Source organism: Perna viridis, chromosome 6, assembly GCF_037379345.1.
Source record: "Perna viridis isolate PV_CMFRI_1.1 ecotype Kerala chromosome 6, ASM3737934v1, whole genome shotgun sequence".
Taxonomy (NCBI): domain Eukaryota; kingdom Metazoa; phylum Mollusca; class Bivalvia; order Mytilida; family Mytilidae; genus Perna; species Perna viridis.
In genome coordinates, this window is record NC_142450.1 from 33,585,346 (window position 1) to 33,613,148 (window position 27,803).

At 34.9% G+C, this 27,803-nt stretch overlaps 1 protein-coding gene across 1 annotated transcript; it reads left to right on the plus strand.

Moving 5' to 3' along the window:
- The first annotated feature begins 6,730 nt into the window (after positions 1-6,730).
- On the plus strand, positions 6,731-24,666 carry LOC148614642 (arginine kinase-like). The gene is made up of 6 exons (XM_088588880.1): positions 6,731-6,990; positions 17,731-17,990; positions 20,811-20,959; positions 22,884-23,049; positions 23,848-24,028; positions 24,379-24,666. The coding sequence occupies exons 1-6, from the start codon at positions 6,843-6,845 to the stop codon at positions 24,531-24,533; spliced, it is 1,059 nt and encodes a 352-aa protein (XP_088445006.1). The 5' UTR covers positions 6,731-6,842; the 3' UTR covers positions 24,534-24,666.
- The last annotated feature ends 3,137 nt before the right edge of the window (positions 24,667-27,803 follow it).

Consider the following 27,803-nt stretch of genomic DNA (forward strand, 5'->3'; position numbering starts at 1 on the left):
TTAAAAGGCGACTAAGTAGTACTCAGAAACCTAGCCGGGGGCTAGGCGCTCTGCCCACAGAGCAACTGGGATGTGTGCCTCAGGTGGTGGAACGGGGTACCCCTGGCGTGTTACATGCTGGGGTTGTCAGGCTATAATACGGAAAACCTGACCGCAAACAATAGTGGTGCACCGTGCTGGGAAAGATGCCACATTCCTCACACATTAAAGAACCCTGCTGTGGTATTCGATAGGAATAGGAACCTTTGCGCTCCGCCACAGGTGGCTAAATTGCCCGACCTTACCCATCCCACCCTTTTATCTTGTGGCAATCAAAATTTATCGACCCTATTATCCTTGTGTCCCATCCCTTTTTTCATTTCATCATCATCATTTCATGTTCATTTTATCATCCCTTTCACGTTCATCGCCTGAATATAGCTGAAATATTGCTGCTCGGGCGTTAAACCCCAACAATCAATCAATCAATCATTGAGCTCGAGGATTCATGGAAATAACTAATATGAAAATAAATGATACAATATCATAATAACCTTTATTTTTCTTTTCAGAGTTCTTGGAGTATAGATAATTTTGTTATGAAGTCGAGCATTCACACAACAAACAACTGAACATAATTGCAAAAGCTAAAACGTACAGCGTCCAGGTTGTTTCAAGTTAAAATGCAAAATTTCAAATGAGTTCTAAGAAAAGAGAAAGAACAGAAGTCAGTCACATTAATATAGGAAGAAGTGAGTCTTATAATTTTCTACCTTTAAGTGAAATTTTAAATAAAATCCATCTGAAGGAAACCGAGAAATGTACCCTATATACCATAGATGCTAACGAAAGCATCGCATACTTTTTACTTGAGTGCACTGCGTATGATCGACAGAGATGTTATATAATGCTAGGGCTCAATGATTTTTTCTGTAAAGTATTTGAGTGTCCCTGACTTCACTCAACTACCGTCAGAAAGCAAAATAAACTTTTAATTGGCCACCACGGCTATTTTCTTTGTAGTGAGATAGGTGATTACTTTGATGAAGTGGGTAAAAATGTTATTTGAATTTTATAGCGTGAGGTGAGAGCTTTTAAATGATGATTTTAAACTCTAAGATGTCTCATTGCTTTTATAACATGACCTGTTATGTCACAAACCGTTTTATGTGTCTAATATAGACAATTTAATCTTACATATATCGTATGCTTAACTGTGATGTATTTGTTATGTTGGACGCAGTCACTGATTCCCCTGGTCAGTGATTGTCTCCGTTGGAAAGAGGTAGTATCTATATATATATTTTTAAAAAGTCACCCCAAATGAAATCTAATAGGACTTTGGACGTTTAGGCAAGCCAAAGTGGACATAAATCAGTATTTTGTAATGTTAGAAAATAAATTTTTAATATTACAAAATCATTCCTTTAATACTAGAAAATATTTTATTTTTTAAATATTAGAAATTCATTTTGCTATATAAAAAAATGGATTTTTTAATATTATAAATTGCTGATTAAGAAATATTATAAAATATCACACATTTTGTAATATTACAAATTGACTTTGTAGTATTAGAAAATTAATTTCAAATATTTAAAAAATACTTTGCAATTTTGCAAAATCAGTCACATTTTTCATATTACAAAATTATTTTCTAGTATTAAAAAATCTTAAATAAAATCCATTTTCTAATATAAGAAAATCAATTTCTAATAAAAGAAAATCAATTTCTAATATCAAAAATAGTTCTTTTTAATATTAGAAATTCAATTGAATTTTCAATATTAAAAAAGTTTTTTTTAATATTAAAACGGATTTTGTTATATTAGAAATCAAATTTGTAATATTAAAAAATAATTTTTTTTTAATATTAGTAAACCCCCACTTTTGTCCACTTTCAAATTGGCTTGCCATAGACGTCCCCTGATTAATGGTAAGTGACACATGCATCTATCGATGAGGCCCCTCAAGCGTATAATGCAGCGTTATCATATAAAATCTTGTTTCAACTACGGTATCGGTATTTCAACAAATTGACGGAAACGGGTGGAATAGAAGAAAATATGAAATCACAAAAATTCCCCTTTTTACCATTGTATAATATAATTCCAACACCAAATCGAAAAACTGCGCCATAAACTGCATGATCGGATATGCTGGATACATCATTATTAGGGCCATGAAAAGTGACTATCACCATATAGTGATCACTCTGTCCATCCGTTCGTCTGTGCATCCGTTACAAAGACGTGTCCAGGCTGTAACTTGTTTTGTATTTAGATGTAGGCTTTTTGATATTCGGCATGTGGGTAGATCAGCTTAAGACAATGTGTTGCGTACCATGGATAGTGGCCTATGACCTTGAACCTTGACATCAAGATATATATGACTTAATCGCCACAACGACGCTCACAGAAACGGGCTCCATCTAAACTATTTCTAGTTTTAAATACATTGTATATATAAATGCCAAAAAATGTGAGTTTTACAGTGTTGGTGTGTTGTGAATGAGCATTTTATTTCATACTGAAACCTGTTTTCTAGAGATAGGAGTAATATTTTAATATTTCTTGGGAAATTTTTGCATGAAAATAAGCTTGTTTTGGCCTCACGATGTAGAAAATTAAATTATCTATCGAATGATACTAAAAAAGAGACGTTGTCGTACAATAACTTGTAGATTAACATTTATACGACTTTAGAAAATTTGAAAATCTTATTTTTAGACACTTTCGGACTATGAAAATCGCCACAAGTTATTTAAAGAATCTTAGAAGTATAAATGGTGATAGTACTAAACAGAAAATTCCAATTAATAAGCTATTTTACATAGCTGTGTCTGCAAAATGTACCACCGAACCTCTTTCAAAACTTATAACTTCTATACTCACAGCTGTCAAAGAGGGTCTCCAGTCCTCCCACAACACTTGCTACTCCCGCAGTGGTATTAATTCAATGTGGAACCTGGAAAATTCGAAAGATCTTCTAAAGACCCTCAATTCAAGATAATTATCAGATTAATATAATAGCATTAAAACCTATGATTTTTTTCAACACTGTATACTTCTATTCCCCATACTCAGTTAAAATCCCGACTTAAAAGCATTGTACATCGGTTTTTTTCTCCAAAAAAGATGGTACATCTAGATACAAATGTATAGTTCTTGGTAGAGATTCCCCATACTTCGTAAAAATAATTCCAAATCGTCTTCCAAATATAAAGATGATGATATTTTCAAAATGCTGGAATTTTTTATCGACAGCATATTTGTCCAGTAGTGTGGTGGACGCGTTTTTCAGCAAATGGTCGGCATTCCAATGGGAACAAATTGTGCTCCTCTACTTGCTGACCTATTCCTTCACTCTTATGAGGCCAACCTTACAGCTGATCTGATCCGAAAGAAAGAATATTGCTTAACTAGATCCTTTAATCTCAGTTTCCGCTATCGTCTGAATATAGCTGAAATATTGCTCCTCGGACGTTAAACCCCAACAAACAAACAGTTTCCGTTATATAGATGACGTATTATCTTTGAACGATCCTAGTTTCGGGGATTTAATACATCGCATCTGCCCCAAAGAACTTGAGATAAAGGATACTACCTACACTGTGAAGTCAGCCTCATATCTTGACCTACACTTAGAGATCGATGGTAAAGGATAACTATTGACCAGACTTTACGACAAATGTGATGACTTTTTTTCAGAATTGTCAACTTTCCTTTCATCTGTGGCAACATCCCTTCAGCACCTGCGTATTGAGTTTTCACAACTCATACGTTATGCCAGAGCTTGCCGTAACTACGTAGACTTTTTGTATCGCTAAACTTTGTAGTTAGGCTTATAGAACAGGGTTATGTTGCTACAAGATTGAAGTCATCACTTCAGAAGTTTTATGGTCGTCATTATGAACTCGTGGATCGTTGCGGTGTATCCATCTGCATCATGGAAACTGGTTTGTTCAAGGTGTCATAGTTTCCCTTTCCACTTTCGTCTACCCCGGACTTGACTTTTTATGAGCAACTCGGTGGGTGTTTCTAGAAAAGCAGAGAATTATTATTGTATAATTTGTAAAAATGTAATCTATAGGTGATGCAAATCTCGGCCATATTTTGGCGGACCGATTAAAAGACCACGAATGTAATAAGAAAAATAATATGTCTGTTTACAGTTACGTTGGTTAAAAAATATGGTAGACTTGCACGTAGACAAAACTCTTTATAAAATTTTCCTGAAATTATTTTTTGTAGACCCTAAAAGAAAGACTCACAGAACGTCACCAAAACCATGATATTTCGCAACTCTTTTTGTTTTGGTTAAAAATTGCTTATAGAATTGGTAAAGAAAGGTAGAAGAAATAATATAGTTAGGGTAACCTCAGACATATTTTTTGCATAATACAACCTCGTCTATTATCCATCTTGATATACATGTATTCCATTATATTCCATTCAACGGGCGGTATCTGTAACGGTAAACCAAATCGCTAATAAGAGACCATGTAAAGTGTATTCACACCCCACCAACTGATCAGAAATGACGATTTAGTATTGAATTTCCTTTAAAAGGCCGTATTTAAGGTATATTCCTTCTCCCATATCTGCACTGAGAATTGTACCCCTAGTCGGCACACGCAATATTTTGATTTTTACAATTAGTGACGTCTTTAAAATTCCAATTTTGTTTTAGATCGTTCAAGAGGTCTCCATAAAAAATTGATAAATTATTATTGAAAAATCAGAGGGAAATGAATGAGAATTAAACATTTTGTAATGTTCGCCCTTTTATGAAAGACTGCTGCGTCTGCGGCGCTTCCGAAATAATTCTGTATATGTACGTAATTGGATTTAAGTATATTCACAATTCTATGTACGTACTATACACAATTCAAGTACGTACAAAATTCGATTTACGTATATACAGAATTATTTCTGTAAATACACAATTCGATTTACGTATATACGTAAATCGTATAACGTATATACAGAATAATTTCTGTATATACGTTAATAATTAATTTTGAGTCTGATACCGCACCATAGTAATCTGAACTGTTATACATGTAATCATGCACTGTTGAATACCATAAAAAAAAAACAAAAAACAAAAAAAAACAAAAAAAAAAACTTTCTTTTAAACCATACTGAGTAAATATTTCAAGTTGGGTTACTCAAAAACAAAACTATTTGAGGATGTTCGTGCTCATGTTCAGCAATTTTTGTCAGATTTTCCGACTCTTCTGGTTTTATCAATTTCTAAGCATAATATTTTTGCCAACCTCACTTTTCTTTAATTGATAATTTCATTGTTTGAGAAGTTTGTTTGAAATAATTGTTATTTCTTCGAGGCTTTTGATAGATAAAACATACTAACACAAAACCTATGGAAAATCAAGAGAAATCCATCTCCGCCAAAATTGCAAATACTTATGTCTCCACTGAAAAAGGTATATTGACCCATATTTTTTTTTCATCGTATATTGTTCTAGCATAAAAGATCCTAAAATGTCACAACCCTTTGAAATCCTTGTTGCTCTTGCATAGAACAGCGAACATCATTCCAGATTAAAAATAGGTCAAAACGTATTTTACGAGGACGAACTGCGATGACGCAACGTTGTTTATAAGTTCCATCATGTCAAAATATCAAATCCATTACCGTTCTTGTACCAAACATTTCCTGTACTTTCTTAAAAACAGAAAAGTCAGTCATGAAATTTGGCGGAAAGTAACATTTAGGCAATTGATAGTATACCAAGAGTAATCGAGAACCAAGGTTCTAGCGGTAATCAAAAGAATGTAATCCAGGAACAAAGACCAAACATACACAACAAAGAACATAAAGTAAGTAAAATAATACATACAAAGTAACAAAAGCAAATGAGCAACTCGGACACCACTAAAAATTGGGAGCATGAACCAGGTGCACCGGTGGGGTAAGCGTCCTCTGCTTTTCTAGAAACACCGGCCGAGTTGCAAAGCTGCATTCAGCAGCTCTGGATCTCAATTTTGTGTACGAAACAGCAGGTGCACCCCAGTGCAACCTCAGTTTTTGCGAGAACTTTCAGGAAAAAGCATAAGGGTAACGGAACACGGAGTTATGAAAAGTCTGGGATAGCCGGTTATGCAATTACCCACGAGTTCAGATTTGTCTGAAAAAAAAAAACAAGTTGATGCACGTAGTACTGCGTGTAATATTTTGACGTGAACTTAAATATACCTTTTTTTACAGTTAATGAAATTTATTTGATGCTGTGAACCCTTTCAGTAGACAATGTATGCCAACTGCATGTATGTTACCGGTCAAATGTCAAACAAATGACAATGTCATTAATTTCAGAAAGGGTTTAGAAAGGTATGGTGAACAATTTGAATCCTCGCTTAAAGGGTCTTAAGAAATTACACCCATTTATCATCCGATTATTTAGCCAGTAAACATTTCCGTATAAAGAACAATGTCAAAATCTAGATTAGAAAATCTATAGGCCTACTAAATTAAATAATATAAACGATAAAATTTAAATCTAAAGACTTGGTCGTAATATACAGATGACGTTAGCTAATCCGTGTCTTTAAAGAAATATAAATATTTCTGCTGTTGAAGTTGAAGAGTTCAAACATTATGTTTTTGAAACTCACGTTTATAACCTAGAGCTGTACACAATTTATAATCTTACTTAATAGAAAAGTTCGCGAAAACTTTCAACACCTTTTCGTGAGTTTGCATACGTAACAATGGTGTAAACGGTGCATTAACGTCACTTCCTGCCGACGCAAAACCGTTTTTGTTTGGTTTGGTTTTTTGTTCAGCTCTTTTATTTTTTTTACCTTTGTTTGTTTCTTTTAATAATTCCGTTTAAGATGGCAAACGTTGATGAATTGTACAAGAAACTGAACAGCGGTGAAAGTCACTCTCTGTTGAAAAAGTACCTTACCCAACCTGTCTTTGATAAACTAAAAGGACTCAAGACCAAACTTGGAGGAACCTTAGCAGATTGTATACGATCAGGTAAGAAAGTGTTACCGATTTAAGATATATGTTTTACTTTATTTTTTTTACTTGGGGGGGGGGAGGGGGTGGTCTTTTTCATATTTTACTCGTTTTTACAAATCTTTTCCAAAAAGTCAACTTTAAATTCATGATTCTAACTAAATTATTTTATTTGTGGATGCATTCTCTTTCGACGACCAGATGAAAGATACAAATTGCTTCAGAAAAAGCCATACAGTAACTAAAAGCAACCTTACTATAAATATGACGACCCTCAAGTATTATGGCCCTGGTCCTGGATATGTAGCAACCATTTGATTTTCTGGGTTGGCTATAAAAATATAAGATTACCTTGAGAGGTAAAATTCCGCAGCTAGGGTTGACGATAATGGCACACAAGTGATAGATTTTACAGTTCAACCATGTCATGAAGTATGTAAAACTTGTAAAATCCTTCAGTACGCTCCAAGTAATGGGCAATGATGCCCGTGTCACATCCCGAGCATCAATAATACAGATCATGACCGTTCGCTGACGTATTTTCGTACGCCTGTCAATTTCGACTGGACGTATATTATGTTATGGCATACCGCTGTCCGCCCCCCCCCCCCATAAACTTCGTACAATAACTCAAAACGCTATTTAAGTTACGGTCTTTATAACTCAAACAGGAGGTGATTAATGCATGTTAAAAACCCACCGAATTAACTTTTGTTTCTTGTTCAGAAACAGTTGCAGACCACACGCATGTACATCACTATAGTCCAAGTCACCTCAGATTGTTTGCGGTTTTTTGCGTTTATTTTTGTAATTGCTAGACGGTTCCTTTCAAAAACTTGCCATTTTATTCATGTCGTTCTGTACTACGATTCCCTTACAATTATTTTTCGTTCTTACCTCCGAGATTGAAAAAAATCAAAATTTATTTTTCCTACGAGAATTTTGCATTGAATGTATTGTTTATCCGCCATCTTGTTTCTATGGATATTTTGAAATGTTCCCTATTATCTCACAATTGAAGAGCTGAAATAACATGATTTCCCGCCAGGAACCGTCGAGTAATTACAAAAATAAACGCAAAAAACCGCAAACAATCTGAGGTGACTTGGACTATAGAAAAGCAGAGGACGCTTACCCTACCGGTGCACCTGGTACATGCTCCCAGTTTTTAGTGGAGTCCGAGTTGCTCATTTGCTTTTGTTACTTTGTATGTATAATTTTAGTTACTTTATGTACTTTGTTGTGTATGTCTGTTTTCCGTGTCTGGTCTTTGTGAAGTTCGTCCCTGGATTACACTCATTTGATTACCACTATAACCTTGGTTCCCTCGATTACTCTTTAAAAAAATTGTCATTTTATTCATGTCATTCTGTACTACAACTCTCATACAATTATTTCTCGTTCTTACCTCTGAGATCGAAATATTTCCATATTTGTTTTTTCTACGAGAATTTTGCACTGAACATATTGTCTATCCGCCATCTTGTTTCTATGGATATTTTGAAATGTTCCCTATTACCTCACAATTGAAGAGCTGAAATACCATGATTTCTGCTCTTTAGCTTAAGTGAAAGAAAAAAACCGAACTTCCGTACCTAATATAAGACTTACCACATATAGTGTTTAAGTGGCAGTGAACCAAAAATATGGCGGGAAATCATGATACTTCAGCTCTTCAATTGTGAGGTAATAGAGAACATCTCAAAATATCCATAGAAAAAAAAAGATAGCGGATAAACACTATGTTCAGTGCAAAATTCTCGTAGAAAAAATAAAAAGGGAAATATTTCGATCTCGGAGGTAAGAACGAGAAATACTTGTATGAGAGTTGTAGTACAGGACGACATGAATAAAATGACATTTTTAAAAGGAACTTATGAGTAATTTAGAAGATAATTTGAAAAAAACTGAAAACAGGCTGAATTTCACTTTAAAAATTTTTTAATAAAACGTTCAATTATTTGGCATTTGTCCATCTTTTAATCTTATCAATAGCAACAGATATTGCTTTGCGAACAGAATTTTTTTAACAGTGCATCTCACAGTTATCGATATTTGAGTTTCGATTTGATGTCACCTCCAACGGATACATGTTTGTGATAGGAGGTGACGTAAATCCATTTTTGGTACGTATAAATGCTAATCTTGCTATTCCGTCTCCTCCTGTGTTGAGCTTGTCCACCACGGCTAGGGTCCGTTTGGTCCTCGGTGTATCGTCATAAACTTGTACAACATCGCCGGTTTTTATGGTTCGTTTTTCCCTGTTTTCTGGTGATATTCTCGTAGAGATGTCATATATCGTGTCTCCATTTACACCAAAATTGTTGTTTGATGTTTGATTTGAATTTCGATAGTTTGTTCACAGAGTCATGATATGCGGTGAGTTTGTAAAGTCTCTATTCTCCGGGCAGGAAGGGAAGTTATTCTTCGCCCGTAAAGTAAGTGAGCTGGAGTAAGTGATTCTTGGTCTAACGGATCCGATGAAACGTATGTGAGTGGTCGATCATTTAGTTCAGTCTCAACTTCGGTAACAATGGTCGTTAGTAGTTCTAAGCTGATCTAAGTTCTAAGTAAGCGTCCTAACGTTTTCTTTATGCAATTTTTTGTAAGACCTATCACCCTCTCTCAGCAGCCGCCATACCATTGGGGCTCTTTTAGGTATAAATTTCCATGTTTTTCCGTAATTGTTGACTTGGTCAACAAGTAATGGCGATCGTGTAAGTTCTTCGATCTGTTTTGGGGCGGCTTAAAATGTTGCATTATGCATTATCAGAAATCATAATTTTGGGCAGTGATTTTCTACCTACGAATCTACGGAACGCCAAGACAAACATGTTTTCGGTTAAACTAATCATCACTTCCAAGTGAAAGGCACGTGTGTTGGCACAGGTGAATAGGCAAATATATACCTTTTTGATTTCTCCATTCTTGTTTTTAACATTTAACGCACCTGTGAAATCCACACCTGTTACAGTAAATGGCGGTTCTTCTCTTAGTCTATCTTTCTGAAGTGGTGAGGGATTGGGTGCCAAAAAGGGTCGGCTTATAATTTTCCTGCAGCTGACGCATTTACGTATGACACTTTTAACAACTTGTCATATCGCAGGTATCCAATAACTTTGACGTAGTAATGTTACAGTAATCAATAATCCTGAATGAAGATGAGGAACATGTGCGTCCATAACAATGAGTTGTGTAAGCTTGTCTTTTCCTTGAAGTAACAATGGAAATTTTGCAGACGCATCTAATTGTGCATTATGGATGCGTCCTTCACATCGAATCAAGTTGTCCTTATCAATGTATAGCATAAGTTGTTTTATAAGATTCTGATTGGTCCTTTTGTTCCTATCATTTGGTAGGTCTCTAATAACATCGGGAAAATGTTTGGTTTGAGAATCTGTCATCCAAGCTACTGATGCGGTTTGAATTTCATTTGTTTTCAACGTTGCAGTTTGTTTCTCGGATGATCTACAATTCTTAATGAATCTTTTAACATAGACAGTTACTCTCAAACAGCTTTTTAAACGAATCAAATCTGTTGATATCAATAGTCTTAGAGAGTCAGTCCTAGTTTATCCGTGTTATCCTCGTCATTGTACATGCGTATGTAATGATAACTTCTGACTCGGTAACAGTTAACAATATGAGGTTTTCATCTTTACTCCATTTTGGCCATTTGTCTTCATCAATGAGCCAACTAGGACCGTCCATCCATAGTTTACTCTCTTTGTATTTTTCTACTGAAATTTCTCTCGATAACAAATCGACCGGATTACAACCAGTTGGACAGTAATTCCACACACATTTGTAAATTCCTTGATCTCTCGAATACGATTCGCTACAAATGGTTTCAAGTTCTTTGACGAATTTAACCAATTTAAAACAATATGACTGTCACTCCATAACACGGCGAGTAAATCCAGTATTCTTCGTGACGTCGTCTAACTATCTACTTCCGATAACGTAAGTTCTTTTAGCGGCGCAACTCTGTATTTTGCCATGATAAGTTTACTTTGTCCCTTTGATACGACATAAGCACATGCTCCATAAGCTTTTCTACTAGCATCTGTAAATACATGTATGACAGGATTTTCATTTTCATCTGAACTTTCTTCGAAATAATGACGAGGTATAGTTATTTCCGTTTTTACCTCTTGAACATCCTGTGAAATCTTAATCCACTCTGAGATTAAATTTTTTGGTAATACCTGGTCCCAGTTCGAATTTTCATCCCACAGCTTTTGCATAAACATCTTGCCTCGGACAGTTACTGGACTTAAAAACATCCTAGACGATTGTCTTAAAACTTCCCGTTTTGTGATAAGTTTCTCATTGATTTCTGTCGTAGCGAACGTATCGTGTAACTAATTCCAACGTAACCCCAATGTCTTGGTAGGACGATCATTATCTAATACATTTACCACGGTAGCTAGTTTTTTGTAGTACTTTGCTATTTGAAGACTACGAGCGTAGGTTGAATGCACCGTCCGAAAATAATTGTCGAGCAGTTGTATAGTAGTTTGATAATTATTCTTCATATTTGAAATTGTCTACATACAAATCCTTTGTCAATTTTTCTGTGATTTCACATCGATTGTCTTTCATGTGTTTCAATAATACAGCGCTAAGTATAAAAGGTGAACATTTGGCACCGAATAGTACGGACTTGAAACTGTAAGTCGTTAAGTCACTGTTAGGGTCTGTTGGGTTACTAGGCCAGAAAAATCTGGTCACGTCCCTATCCTCTTTCTCCAGTCCAATGTTTAAAAATGCCTTCTCTATATCTGTACTTACCGCGTACTTGTTCAAACGAAATCTCATCAAAAAGTTATGTCATTCAATGTCGGTGATACATTTTGTAAGCAATCATTCCGGCTAGCACTCACTGTCTTTGTTCTGTCCACAGCTACAATCATATACAATTCTGAATGGCGTGGTCACTGAATCTTTCTTCACCCGATGGTAAGGTATATAATGTAACTTCGTATTTTAAACGACTTCATCGGTTATTACTGTTTCAATAAAACCTCGCTTCTCCTGCTCTTCTATGATTTCGGTGTACTTGTATAGCAACTGCGGTTCTTTACTTAAACGCCCAACTACATTCCTAGTCTTTTGCATAGCAATTGTCTTATTTACCGGTAATGGATGGTGGTCGGTTTTCCATGGTAATTTAGCATGGTAACAGTTGTCATGGTAGGCTATAGAATTTTCGTACTTTACCAGGAAGTGTTCATGTTCTATATTTGTTTTCTTTGTCTCGACACCAATGTTTTCGATTTCCCAGAACATTTCTAAATTGCATTCTTCTACCTTGTGAGATACCATAACATTCAGCATTGAACTTGTACCATGTGTTTGTTTGATGTTGTGGGACCAGACAGTAGATAACAAATCTTGGATTCAACTGCAGTTGGACCATTGCCTCTGATAATACGGTCTCCGACGATGTTCCAATAGTAGTCAGCCCCTGTTAGTAAGTTTATTTCGAACCTATCATCGCTAGTCACCGGGTGCGCTAATTTCAGTCCGCGTATATGTTTTAATTCAGTGACAGAGTTAACATGGGTCTGTATTGGTACGGCAATTTCTGGTATTACAAGTACATTGTAGCGGGATTCTTTCTCCCTCATCTGTTTCTAGTTTGATGTTTGCTGATCTCAGGTGTCTTATTTGTCTGTTTTCTTCTCCAAATCCATTGATATGGACCACCTCGTTTCCGGTTGAAACTAACTTTTCGGCGAGTGATTCCGTGATGAATGACCTTTGTGCCCCTTCATTGAACAAAATATTGGCTTCTGTAGTATAATTTTCTGAGCGCACGTTGGCAATTGCAGTTTTTGATGAATGTAAAACTATATTACTTTTCTCTTCCGCGCAAGGCTTACTCGATTCATAAGACTTGCGATTTGTCGTACTAGTGCATAAGCTTGTGTGGTGGCGCTTGTTACACTTTTTACAATTACTTGACGATTTAGAGTCCGTTAATCTGTGATGGCCGAGGCAGTTGAAACACAATCTTCTATCCTTTTTAACAACTGTCATGCGATCTTCAGGGGATGTGACAGTTTTTGGCGAAGTGCCCAGTTTCATGGCAAAATAAACATGACAGTATTGCGATTCAACATTGATCCGGACTTATCATTTCTACTGGAATTTGACTTAGGACGGGTTTTCGTGTTCGTCAAAAATGCAGCTGTGGCGTGCGGGCTTTCGACTTAGTTTAGAGTCCAGTTTGTGGACTTATGATCTCTGGTAATTTGTTCAAAATAACTGGAGCTAGTAATGATCCGTAAGTTTCATCAGTCTGCCCAAGAGATTCTAGGCCACGTACATATGTTCCGGTCTTATCGTAGTAATTACGGAGGCTAGCTAAGGAATATATCGACGCTGGAATATCGAGTAAGGCCTGCATGCAGGTTTGTATGATCTTATGAACCTGTCCGTATCTCTCTTGTAACAGTGAAATTGCTTTAGCGTAATTTGTATTAGTCACCGAAAACCCGGCAATGGTTTGCAATACCTCATTGCGTAGTAGGAACTTGAGGTAATTAAATTTCTGAACATCGCTCAATGTGGAATTTGTGTGGACAGAGGTTTCGAAGGAATCCCAGAAAGACTGCCAATCTAATATGTCTCCTTCAAATATGGGTAAATTCAATTTTGGAAGTTTGTGATAGTCACTGCTTGCACTGTATGTTGATGTAGACTGAAGATTTGGAACTTGCATGGTGGATTAGTGAAGTAACTAGAGGTTGAAGCTACAGTAGGTTGTACACTTTGATGCATAAAGATGTGAGCATTTGGATTCATGAGTTGCGGATCTGGTGGAAACTGGTTTACGCTTTTATACTAAACAAATAAAGGATATCGAATTCGAAGGCTATCAGAACAGTAATAGATATCTCCGAACATTAAAGTATCAGAAATGTTTCTATAACAAGGTGAATAGCCATAAAGGATTGTTTCAGATAAAAGTGACTCTTTTGGAATTGCATACCTCTAGAAAATATGAGTATGTGTCATAATCATTTGTTTGTTTTGTATGTAAACATTTCCCTTAATTGTCAGACATGCTTATTTCTACGGAACCTTCCGATCATTCATTTAACCGTTTTTTTTTTAATGTGGGAACATGACTTAATTTGTTTTCGTTGTTTTTTTTTTAAAACAAAAAATGGAACCCGCCTGTCACGAAAACATGACCATTCGTGGTGTGAGCTAGTATTTTACTGCTGAAGATTCATTTAATGTATTTAACAGTTTAAATATATCCCTTTAAACACAAAACTTGTTTTGACATTGATTTCGTATGCATGCAATAAATTTTAACAAAAATGCCAACAAAAAACGAGAAAAGGACGCTTCAAGATTGCTGCATCGGATTCTTTGTGATGTTTTAATTACTTCATCAAGCTGCAGTCGTGGCACGGCTCCAAATATTAACAAAAAAAGTGGTAGTAAATACTGTTTCCGTCAGGGTTTAGTGCGTTTTGACCAATATTTATAAAAATGGAGCCTTTTTTTCATTACACCATTATACCAAGAGAATACGTTCTATTAATAATCGAACGTATTCTTTCGTGATAATAATCCGTTATAGTACTAGAATGTACCCTTTCGGTATAATGATCTAGAACTTCCCATTTCGGTATAACGGTCTAGAACGTACCCTTTTGGAATAATGGTCTAGAACGTACCCTTTTGACATAACGGTCTAATGAAAATAAGGCTTCATTTGCATTAATGTTGCTGTACTGAAATGCACGAAAGACGGTCACAGAACACATTTTTATCCCATATCGCTCAGAACAAGAAGTTAAATATATACTATTAGATCCTTGCTCTGAACGATAAAAAAATGAATCAATTTTAAACGAACTATAAAGTCAGTGATACGGATAAGAGAGGGCCATGTGCTTTTTGTCACATTTCTGCCAAACATGTCACATTAAAATCGGATTTTTACAAGGAATATTAAAGAATGGCCATTGAAGTTCTTAAGGTCATCAAAATGGCCCATTCTCAAACTTTTAATACCAGTCACTGTAAAGTGACCGCTAGATTGTAAACAAAGTATGTCTTAATAGATTTTAGTACGGTTATTGTGTCATGATATCGGAAGATGACAAATAAAAATGAACTTTGCTTAGACGATGTCATAGTAATTTTGATAACGTTTGTTTGTTTGTTGGGGTTTAACGTCCGAGCAGCAATATTTCAGCTATATTCAGACGATGAACATGAAATTGATGATAAAATGAACATAAAATTTTGATAACTAATTTTTCCCAGTAATGGTGTCAGTTTGCAGTCATTCTGTTTGGCTATTTGGTAGAAAAGGAATGGCTATTGTGAAATATAACAAATGCACCAGCGTATAGTTTAATTTCAGATGTGAAACACTTCCTAATTGGATAAAATATTTTGTCCATCTGCATCATAGACCAAATTTTGTAATGTGACTGTGACGTCATCAAACTTTTCTGCTGATTTACTTCTAAATTAAATTGTAAGGAATGACTTATATTTTTCGGTCTATTTGAAATAACCCCAATACCGTGTTGCACACTTGAAAATAATCTGCTACGCGGGTTATCTGAGTTTGCACCACGTGATTAGGGTTATTTCTGCATAGACTGAAACAAGTACTATCTTTAAAAAAAAATAGCCTCCGCAGTAAAATATTGTTCTTTTTACTTCTAAGTTTCTACAGTTCTTTCAAAAAAATAACACATCGCACGCAATTTCAAATTTTAGATGCAGTTTTTTTTTTCGAACGCCACTAATTTAGCAGTATTTGGCCAATGGGGGAACAGAATTGCAATCAGGTGGCTTATGTTTCCATAGAAGAGCGTCCTTAAGGTCAAAGGGTAAAAAGCGAAACTATACCGACTTTTGGCGCTCTAACTGATAACGTTTTCAGCCAAGACCATAAAACTTTTAAGATATTCTTTGTATCCATGGTTACATTTTTCTACAAAATTTCGATTATTTTTCGATTTTTTGCATTTTTTTCATAGAAAAGGGTTTTTGTTTTTCGTTTTTGTTTTTTGGTGGTTTTTTTTTTCGTGCTAAGCCGACGGGCGTATCGTGGGTTCATGACGCAACATGCAAAACAAAAATATTTGCTTCCCAAGACAGCATAATTTTCTGGTCCAGACCACCTGATATAGTGAAACAGTTACATCATGCAAATGTATACTACATTTACACTAAATCAGCTGTTATGATGCGTTACACTGCCAGAGCGCACCTGAAGTCATGAGCAAGATCCATTAAATGGACAACAATGTACTAAAATGCTGCTTTAACTTTTTTTACATTTTTTCAGTGTTTTCTCCTGAGCTGTGATATTTTTTTTTGGAGGGCGGCCTCAAAAGACAAAACGTCCCCTTTAAAATGCTTATTAATTCCAAAAACAAATTACAGACAGGTCTGCAGACATGGGTCAGGGAAGTGGTTTCAGAGTGAAAGTAGCCTTTAAATTTATTTATAATTAAAATACGCAATTCACAAAAAAAATGAGAATAAAAAAAATATTTACAGCATCCAATCCATATCTATATATAATATCATATATAATATGAATTATTTTTTTAAATTTACCTATCAAATCTCACCCCACTCAGCTATCGTCCCTTTTTTTCAATGGTTTTACAAACATAAGAAAAATGTGTAAGTGCGATGTTCGGTTGTAGGCTGTGCCCAACTTATTTCTCAGAATTTTTGTTTTCTAACAGTGAGTGTAAGAACACAGCGATTCCTTATATGTACTATGAAAAATTACTACACCACAACAACTTATTTTCATTGACTTTTTTGTCGAAAGATGATAGATAGTCAAGATCATCTAGCCATAAACCAGAAGCAACAGTGAACACATGTGCCATATACCCTAATATTGTCTGTAAATATTCTGGAATCTGTATTTATCAGAAATTTTGTACGTGGATTATGTATGATTTCCAATATTATCGATTTTTAAAAGAAATTTATTAGAGGAATACGTCACCATAGACCGTATGACACCGCTGGTAGTATAGGACAGAAAAAAATCCTTATCAGACATTCAAGGGCAAAACTTCAATTTCTTATGAAGCTCTGCTTATACCAGTGAAATATTGAAATCTTACACGTTACCCATTGGTGTCTTGAGATGTTTAAGCTTTCATTTTCTGAAGATGATAATTGGTTGTTTCTTTCCAGTATTGCCAATATATATTTTGATCTGTCAGACCTAATTGGCACAATTATTTTACATTTTCCCTATATGCTCAAGAAAAAGGGAATATCTGTTGGACCGAATGAAATTTTGTCTGACTTTGCCTTCGGTCAGACACATTACATCATGACTGTCTTCACGTGTAAAATTATTTGATAAGTCGCTATACATGTATGCCTTTGAATTCACAAAACGGCATAATGTCATTTCCTTTGATGGCACAAACATCGCATGTTTTAGGAAACCTCAAATGGCTAGTATTTTTGATTATCAATTCTTATCTTAAAGTGAGAAAAGACGTGAAGGTTAGAACAACCGTTTTAAACAAATATAATAGGTACAGCTTAATCACCACAGGGGACTAAAATTTACATTTAAAAGCAAACATCCTTATAATGTAAATTTATGAGTGGCTCGAGTCCGAGTGGATACTAAACAAAAAACTGATTTTATATCTCCCAATGTCATATTTAGGCTTCTGAAGTTGTTCACCAAAAATCCAGTATAACGTTTATGATCTCATTTTTTCAAAGGTTGCGAAAATCTGCACAGTCATTGTGGTGTCTATGCCTGTGATCCTGAAGGTTATGACACTTTCTCTGACATTCTACACCCAGTAATCCAAGATTATCATAAAGTCTCAGAGGTTAAACATCCACAGCCAGATTTTGGAGATCTAGACAACCTCGGTTTTGGTGATTTGGATCCGAAGAATGAATACATCTTATCAACCAGAGTCCGCGTCGGCAGAAGTCACGCAGCATTTGCGTTCCCACCAGTCAGCTCCAAAGAGGTAACATTACCAGTGTTCTTGGTTTTAAAAAAGTGCAATGACATCTTTATGTACATAAACACTTGGTGTTTCGAGTGTTTTCTGTTGGGTTTTAGTTTCCGATGGAGCACTGAAGGTGTTAACTTGTATTCAGAAACCGAACATTTTAGGATTCATAATCCCAATTAAGGATATACAATCAGTATTGGTGGTAAATTATACTTAGATATAAAAAAATAAATGCTGAAAGATGAATAGAAATCTTTTTGGGTAGGGCCATTTTTTATGGATATTAAGTAGGGCAAGGTTATTATTTTAAAACCCACATAATTTTAATTAAGGCCTCATTAACCCTTGTAGTGCTATATGTAATATATAGGACTTAGATGCTGTGTCTGGCCATTTTTTTATATTCTGACTGAAATGGTATGGACTGTTCTAATGCTTATAGCAACTTGATTTCAATGATAATGTGGTCGTGTCTTATATCGTTGGAAAGGTGACTACCTGTACTTTTATATGCTAATTATAATTGTAATTATGACCTATTTTTACCTGTAAATATTAATTAAGGTGTGAAAATAAAGATATACAATAATGTGAATGTATTTTTTGTCGGCAGACAATTTTTTATCAGGAAATCTCCATTATTGTTTTCTGGTGGCTGTTCATCATCGTCCGATGAATCGAAACCTTCAAATTCGCCCTCACTATCAGAATCGTTCAGAAGTTCACGAATTAAGTCCTTGTGTTGAGGCTAGAAATCACTAATTCCACTTCCCATAGGCTTCTATGCTAATTTCACAATATTCAATGGCTTCTCTGGATTTTACCTTTACTTTAACCTGCAGAGGACTATATATCAGCATGATTCTACATATGTCAGCTCACAATCCTCAGAATGGCATGTGGGGTTAGCAGACTTGCAGTGCAGGGAAATCCCAGTGTTTTCACAAGATAGGGGTATATTTAGAAATCATTATGGAGATTAGGCTTCACATCACAAGAAGCTAAATGCACCTATAAAATGTACAGAAATGTTTTTCCTTTCAGAAACTGTTTAAATTTTTTAAATGAGATGAGAACTTTTTTCACAGCACTATGAGGAACAGGGGTAATTTCTGCGTAGGACTATTTTTGCGTACGTTCCAAATGCTCATTGGTTGAATTGGTGGTCTGTAACCTAAAGGGAGAAAAGCAACCATTACGGCTATTCATATGCCAGCATTCCACATTTTAGTTTAGTTTCACACTTTTGACTAGGGATGAAAAATGACATAAATGGAAACCGGTGGTTGCTATAGTGATTAAAAATGAAGAATCTATTGTTGATAAAACATTTTCTGAAAAAGGGGACTTTTAAAAGTATTTTGCAATGTTTTATATATTTTCAATGTTGAAGGGGCTTTTTTCCAATGACAATTTGACTTCATTGTGAAAGGGAAAGTAAGTCAATTTTTCACCATGCTAAATTTAATAAGTGGATTACAAAGTGAAATAGCTCAAAATCTAACCAGCGATGCCCATATGAGGAAGGGGTTTTCGAAGGAAAAAGTTTGAACAGTTTCAGGGGATGAAATAAAATTTTCAGTATTTTGCGGGAAAATTGATATTTTTAAACCTGATTTTATGAACTTTTTTGCAAATTTTCTCATTTTTGCATGGTTTCTATGGTAAACCTATATGCTGTGGGTAATTTTTTTCCAGAAAATTTTTACTGCATCCTGAAGGCCTTGGCTTGACTATTTCTAGATATACAGATTTACAGATTCTTGACAATTTTTTAAAGTGATAAATATTACAAAGCATCAGATTACAAGACCAAAATTAACAACAGAAAACTAATCAAATTGCTTATATCAAACATTATTTAAGCAATATAAATGTTTATTTAAAGCCTACATTCGATTGGCGAACATATATAGCTGACTAAGAGTGGAAAACCCCAATCCCGAACTAGTTCGGGTGTAGCCACAGCGTCTCGATATACGATACCGGACTAGTCTGGGCGCTGCACGATAAGGGTTAACAATATTATTACATCTCGTCAAGTTTATATATTGTACTTAATGATTATTATGGCTATGCTAGATTTTTGTGAACGTAGTCAAACGGGATAGCTGTCTTAGATGTATCATTTTCGTCACATGCATTTTAAAAACCATTTTAATTGCGTCAGAATGTGAAACTCATTTGCGTCTGTCTGCGGTACAGATGTACACGGTATAGGTTATAGATATCTTGAGTGAATGGTACGAAGCTCTAACTAAATTAAACACTGCTGAGGGGTAAATAAAATCAGTAAATAGACTCAAATTATACCCAGATAGATGTTTAAAAAAATCGGAATAGATCCAATTCAGTGATCACAATAAAGAAACACAAGTATAGGAAAGCTTTTGTTAAGAATGGGGAGATAAAATGAAGGTTGTATACCAGAAAAAAAACTGTTTTCCTCCAATGTTCCTAAGTTGAGCATATTTCATTCATTTTTAATTTAACAAAACTGGCTAAATCGAATACTTAATTTGTAACGCGAATAAATTCGACAGAACCTTCTCTGGTGCAAACTGTTGTCACCCATTGAAACATTACTCGAGCTTTAGATTTCTTAATTAATCAATGGGGTGTGTACGTAGTACGAACTCGTGGGTAAAAAAATACTATCAATAAAAAGAAAATTGCGAGAGAAAAAAGAAATTTTATTGAAATAGATTTTCCTTAAAAAAAGTTTCATTAAAATAAGTCAGAGCTTCTACCTTTTTATTGCAATTTACAGTTTAAGCCAACAAAATTAACATGTACAAAATGATACATGCTGATTTTTTTCTGTATTGCCAGGACAAAATTGAAATGGAAAAGATTTCGGTCGAAGCTTTGAACAGCCTGACTGGGAGCTTGGCTGGGGAGTACTTCCCACTAACGGGAATGACCAAAGAAACGCAGACAAAACTCACTGCTGATCACTTCCTCTTCAATGATCACGATTCGTAAGTTTAGATGTTTTGATAGTGGTTTCAGTTTAAGAAGGCAAATACAATAAATTTAATTTAGTTGTTTTTTTGTTTTTCGCTTTTTATGATTATTAGTTAGCTGAAGCCTATTCCCGCCAAGTGCCCTTATTTTAACCTATCTGATGCTGGCGTGGCATGGAAACAGGTATAATTTCCAATTTCAGATGTGCCTCTACTTTGGTTTTTCTAAATAAATTATATAAACGCATGTTTTATTTATATTCTGGAAAGTGTATGATACTAGGCGCATTAGTTATATGACAAAATTAAAATATATATGATTTTTAAAATTAAATGCCCTTTAAACAGTTTTCAAGGACAGTTAAATCTATTTCACGGTAACAGAAATCAAAGTTGTATGCACGGTATAATCTCTTTGGTGATCATCTTTCAACCTCAATAACTCTATTAAAAAAAGACACCCTACAAATTTACTCCCTTTGTTCTATAAGTAGTTTTTAACGGATTAAAATCCAAAGGAAAATTTTGTGCAGGATATCCTAAGAAACATTCACTCCAACTTTCTTTGAAATGTGTCAAGTAATTTCAGTACTATACTCGGCGTCACATAAATAACATACTGTTAAAATTTGAATAAAAATATTTTCTACGACTTTATTGAGACCTACCGTCGTTTAAATTGTCTTAAATGACTTGCTCATTCGTTTAGCCAAACGGCTTCTCCCTGAACATTGAATCGTTAAATTCCGGTCAGATTTTAATTCTAGGTGCCAATATTTACATTGTAAAAAGTCGGCCATGTTTACAGTGATCGGGTTGCTAGGAGATGTTGTTTACGTTTAAATGGTTTGTCCAAAAACCGAAGAACCCAGAATGCATTTCGGCGTTATTTCGGATATCTCGGATTTATTTTACGCGAACAACGTACAATACCGAGAAGTTAATCAAGCAGACGATTGTCACCGGAGTTCGACGGGAACTTACGCACTTCGTTTGTAAACAAATCGTCCCGTAGAAACCAACATGGCGGATATTAGTATGGGATTTTCCCGTAAGGATTTGTTACGCATGATTTAAGCTAAAAGCGACTTGTTCAGGGAGAAGCCGTTTGGCTAAACGAATGAGCAAGTCATTTAAGACAATTTAAACGACGGTAGGTGTCAATAAAGTCGTAGAAAATATTTTTATTCAAATTTTAACAGTATGTTATTTATGTGACGCCGAGTATAGTACGTGAGTGATTTTCATTTTAAACCTCACAACCAGTTTATCCTAGATACCTTGATGCATACTAGTACTTACCATAAAATGTTGTAATATATAGAAATACCGGGATTTTGTCCGCTTATTCATTGACGTTCAAATATGTTAACACATTAACACCTGCATTACTTTCTGAAGAAATTTTACTAAACATTGTTACAGTCTTCACAACTAACTTTCCAGTTCACAGGCCCGAAACACATTTTCAGAATTTTTTATATAGTGACTGTTGGCCTGTAGTAGTATAATTTTACAGGTTCACCTCCATTTGACAAGCCTTGGGCCTCGGACTACTGCTGAGTCGTGAAGACTGTTGTTAATATAAGTAGCTCAGACAAAATGGCTATAGAGACAAGGTGTTGACCAATCATTTTTGTAACAGTTATTGCCATTCGAAGTTTCTAATTTGTTTTCAGCCGTATTGTATTTCATTGTAAGCGCTTTCACGTCTATAATACTATCATGATATTTATTCAAAAGGTACCCGGACAAGTTCGAACAAGCCCTTACCGACTGACCGATCATTTTTGTAAGAGTAGATGCCCTTGAACTTGGAGTATCTCACTTATTTTCATCGACATCGTATTGAAAGTGCTATCTGATTCAGGATTTTTGAAAGAATGCATTGGGACATTGGAATGCTATCTTAAATTTAAAATATTTTTATTTTACGCAGTTGCTTGAGATCAGCTGGTGGTTACAATGATTGGCCAACTGGTAGAGGAATCTTCTTCAACACAGATAAAACTTTCCTTGTCTGGGTCAATGAAGAAGATCATCTTCGTCTGATTTCTATGCAAAAAGGAGGAGACCTTAAAGAAGTCTACAGCAGACTTGTTACTGTACGTTGATAGTTAATACAGTCTTTAGATTAACCGGTAGTGTGGATCCGGTGGCTGATAAACCTATAAACAGTGATATCAGTATAACTTTGTTCAACAGGACATATCCTGCTATTATTGTATAAATCATTGGCTCATTGTTCTTTGAATTGAATTGAATTTAAATGATTGTTACATACAATAATGGGAGCTTAGTGCATGCGATGTCATGTTTTATGGAACACTTAAAAGAGACATATTGACCGAGCCCAATGGCCGAGGTCGATATCACTTTTAAGCGTTCCATAAAACTTGATATTGCATGCACCAAGCTGACATAAATGTTTTATTACATTTCTCTGTGGAAATTTGAAGAGTTTTTTACTGAGCGAGTTTCTCTTCATCACTATTTAAAAAAAATACCCTGGTATAGTACATTTAATTTGGTCGAGTCAAGTATAACCACTTTTTGTATGCATTTCTGGATTTCCCTTTTTTATAGTGTGCAAATTTAGGCAAAAACCTAGATATATTTGACCAATTGATATTCACTGATAATTTTGCTTCCAGAAAAAGAAGCAACGCGCATGTAAACAGCTGACGTCAGCCGTGCAATATCACTTATAATCAAAACTTCAAGCGTGCAATTTCACAAAATATGGGTGTGTCAGAAATACATAGTTTAAATGTTAACTACAAAATACTAAATGTACTAATTATTTATATTGGGCCACAAATAAGAGGATGTTGATGAATTAATCTAAGACCTACACTGTAATCTGTAAATTACTGTTTTTACCTAATAAGTATATATTTCAGGCCATTAAAGAGATGGAAAAGAAACTTACTTTTGCTCACCATGACAAACTAGGTTATCTAACATTCTGTCCTACCAATCTCGGAACAACTCTCAGGGCTAGTGTTCACATCAAAATTCCTAAACTCTCGGCACAACCAGACTTTAAACAAATCTGTGAGAAACTGAATTTGCAACCAAGAGGTAAGAACTGCATGACTTAGTGTTAATGGTCGAAAACTGATATCAACTGCTAACATTTTGCATGGAAGTGTCCAGTCCTTATAATATATTCCAAGTTTAAAGTTTGATAAAATTAACACAATAATTATTACGAATAGCATTATTTGTGATGATTACTTTTAAGACAACCATGGGGGAATGTATTGGTTAATGAACAAATTAAAAAATAAAAGATATATAATATGTTTTGGAACAAAAGAAAATTATAAACACGTTTTCGTTTTTATTTTCTTCTTTTTTTTTCTACTTGTTCTTTAATAAAAATTTCCTAAAGTTTAAGTAACTTTAAACTTTTTTTTTCATACTTATAGGAACTGATGGTGAAAATACAGAAAACAAGGGAGGCGTTTTTGACATCTCAAATAAGCGTCGTCTTGGTTTGACTGAAATTGAGGCCATCCAAGAGATGAGGAAAGGAGTTGAAGAAATCATTCGGTTGGAAAGACAACTTGATGGAAACAACTAACTTTCTTATTATTTATTTATTTATTTATTGATTTGTTTATCTGGTTTGTTAAAATCGTGTTGAACACTTTTCGTTAATTCCACGTTTATTTAATGTCGGCAACTTTATAGTAAAACTGTGAAATAGGTAACAACCGTTTAGTCTTTTTTTCAAGTCTAGAAGTGGAACGTCCCAAAGCCTTAAATTGTTAAGAACTCCACCTTCAAGATCAGAAGACTGATTGTGGAAATTTGCGCAGTTTGCAAGCTACATTGCTACTTACTGTTATGGATTTTCTACTCTATATATTTCAAGGAATGTTGACATCCATTGTACACATTCCCTGAAAAGTTTCAAGTGCCAAGTGTACCACTATCTCAGAATCACATTACCAATGCATTACAGTCAGTGCTCGGTATATATTTAGAATATGTTTTTGTGGAATATACAATAAGGATTTTGACTGACGTTACAAATAAAGCAGAAACCCCCTTTCCCTCCTGTGCAACTAATCCAATGAATATACATGTATCTGTTTTGAACAAGTTAGGGTTGTTAATTAGATTCTATTTCTTGTAAGTTTCTGTCAGGTTTTGTACAAATGTACATGGTTTTTCCGTAGTTACTTCCGTTGTCCATTCCACTTTCTACTTGTCTAAGTTGCCGTTGATTTCTTATTCAAATTGTGTTATTTTTTTAAAAAGCTTTAACAAACGGAAATTGTCTAAATGATTATCACTAGCAAAGAATGTGAAGTACTGTGTCTTTTAATTTCATAATTTTTTTTCAATACAAAGAACATTTCTCCATATGTATTGCAACAGCGTACACATCTTATATCAACAATGAAAAATGCAACGTATTCAAAGTAGTAGGTCAAATGGATTGTGAATCTTAAACCCGGCTTTAGAATTTGATAAAAAATCACCATGCTGTAATATATTCCATGTATGGCGACATGTTGTATTTTGAAGTTCTTCGAAATTTTAAGACTGATTATACTATTTGATGTTAACCAATTCGACAGACTTGCTTGAATTGTTGAAAAAGTTGGATTTTTTGTCTAAAAGTCCTTATTGCCATGGCCATGGTGAACATTATAGGGTGCATTAAACAGTAACGTTCAGTATTTGAAAGCAGATTCGAATATGACGTCTTCATATCGTTAAACAGTATATGTCGGTACAACCCCACCTTTAGCACCTACGCACTCTCTTTTCTTTCGCTGTCGTTTCGAGACAAAACACTCATTTAAAAACGTTTAGGCGATGATTTAAAGGCTGAGAGGTTATCTAAATGAAATCAATATTGTCAAGGAAGACAATAGTCTGAACTTGACTTCAAGATCGTCGGCATCTTGGATACCGGAAATGGGATATTGGCACGTGGAACCACCAAAATATTTTAGAATTCCGCGGCTGTTCTCTTTACCCTCCCCCATTTCCTCCCTGCAAAGTTTTAAGTAAGTATATTTTTCCGCCGCCGATCATTCATTCAACCACACTCCCATGTTAAGTTAAATATGTAATGTTTTATTTTTCGTACGACATGGTAGTATAATGACATTAAAGCTTTTTTGTTATATTTGTTGAATTGTAATATTTCTTTGTTTATGCGCTTATTTTAAACTATTTAAATTTTGACTCGGCAAGCAGGACTTTTTTTTATTTGACTTGACGTAGATCAAACGTTCGCAGGCATGTGAGAAACAATTGAGAATTTTCTGTTCGTTTTTCCCTCTTATTGAAGATGTCGGGGGTTTCTAGCGGATTTTTTTTACCTGGAAAGCCAATGTGCACTTTTCGAGTTGTAAGTTTATAGCTAATGTTTACGATTGCAAGATTTGTCCTGTAGTTTTAAACGTGTTTGATACAAGTTTTCAAGACATACATTGTATAGTGGGTAAACCCACTTCCGGTGGTCAAGATATTAAGCCTCTGATAAAAATTCAACACATTTGAGTGACCTGTTTTGTTTCTACACGCGTAGCATGCAAATTCCTCTAATAATCTCGAAAAAAAGTATTTTGATTGAATATACCGACCTACTAAAAGAATGATTGAATGATAAGGATCATTGGCCGCCATTGTTGGTTTTTTTAAACCTATAACCGGTGCAAAGGTAAAATTCTTGGTCATGCATTAATTATAGCCATATACCAGTAATGGTGATCATTAATCAGTTCTGTACATTTTACTGAAGATTGAAAATCAATATCAAAATTTGAATCTAACTTTGAATGCATACATGGATTTTTAGAGTGCACAGTAAATCGCAATGGTTAACTTGCATAAAAATAATAACAAACCATATATGGAATGTTAAGCTGATTTGAATATGTCAGTGAACATCTCTTGACTTGACCTTGATGATGTTAGGTCCACAGGATCAGCCCCCTGTATTTTTTTACAAAAAAATCTAAATTTGTGATTACACCAGAAAGAGGTTGGCTTGCACCAGAACAGGTTAAACCACTGTACAGTGTTGTACTTGTGCATGTATACCTTTCATGTGTGTTTAATTTACATAAATTGCACTCATTCAGTATATAAAAATCAGTTTTTAACTATATGCACAGAAGTAAATCAAATAGTAAACCAACGTACATGTACATGTAGGATTTAATTGGAAGAGTAAAAATAAAAGTAGGCCATCACATTCAGTGGTGGATCTTGAAAGAAATTATTTCTATATAGCCAACCAGAATTTTCGAGCATAAAGTGTCCCCATTTGGACCTGCTTATGCCTTGAATTTTTCAGAATTTGTTAAATGGAATTTTATTTTACATTTTGATTGTATTTGAAATTGGCCCATTCTCAGATTTGTAATCTCTATCATTGTAGCTGACCTGTGATTTGAATGGACTTCGAAGTTAGTTGTTTAGTTATAACATGCAGGGGCAGATCCAGACACCTCGACTCTGAAAAGCAGAGGTGCCAGCCAAGGGTCCCCAGAAAAAAGGGGTGCGAGGACATTATCTACCTTTTTTTTTGTAAATTTTACATATGAAAATGACATTTTAAAATGGATGTATTTATATGCATATAAATGCTGTCGCTCGGTGTTAAATAATCGAATATAAATGCCGTACCCATGTTAAAATGAGTACAAATCGACCCTCTCCACGAATTATTTCTTGAATGACATATGGGGCAGGATTCTAGGTATACTTGTCTTTTGCAATCTTCAGTACGTGTAATCCTTGAGTCACTGGAGTACAGCTGTATGGTTACGGTCACCTCAAGGAAAATTTTTCTTTCACAAAGTTGGTCATTCAAGATATTGGACAA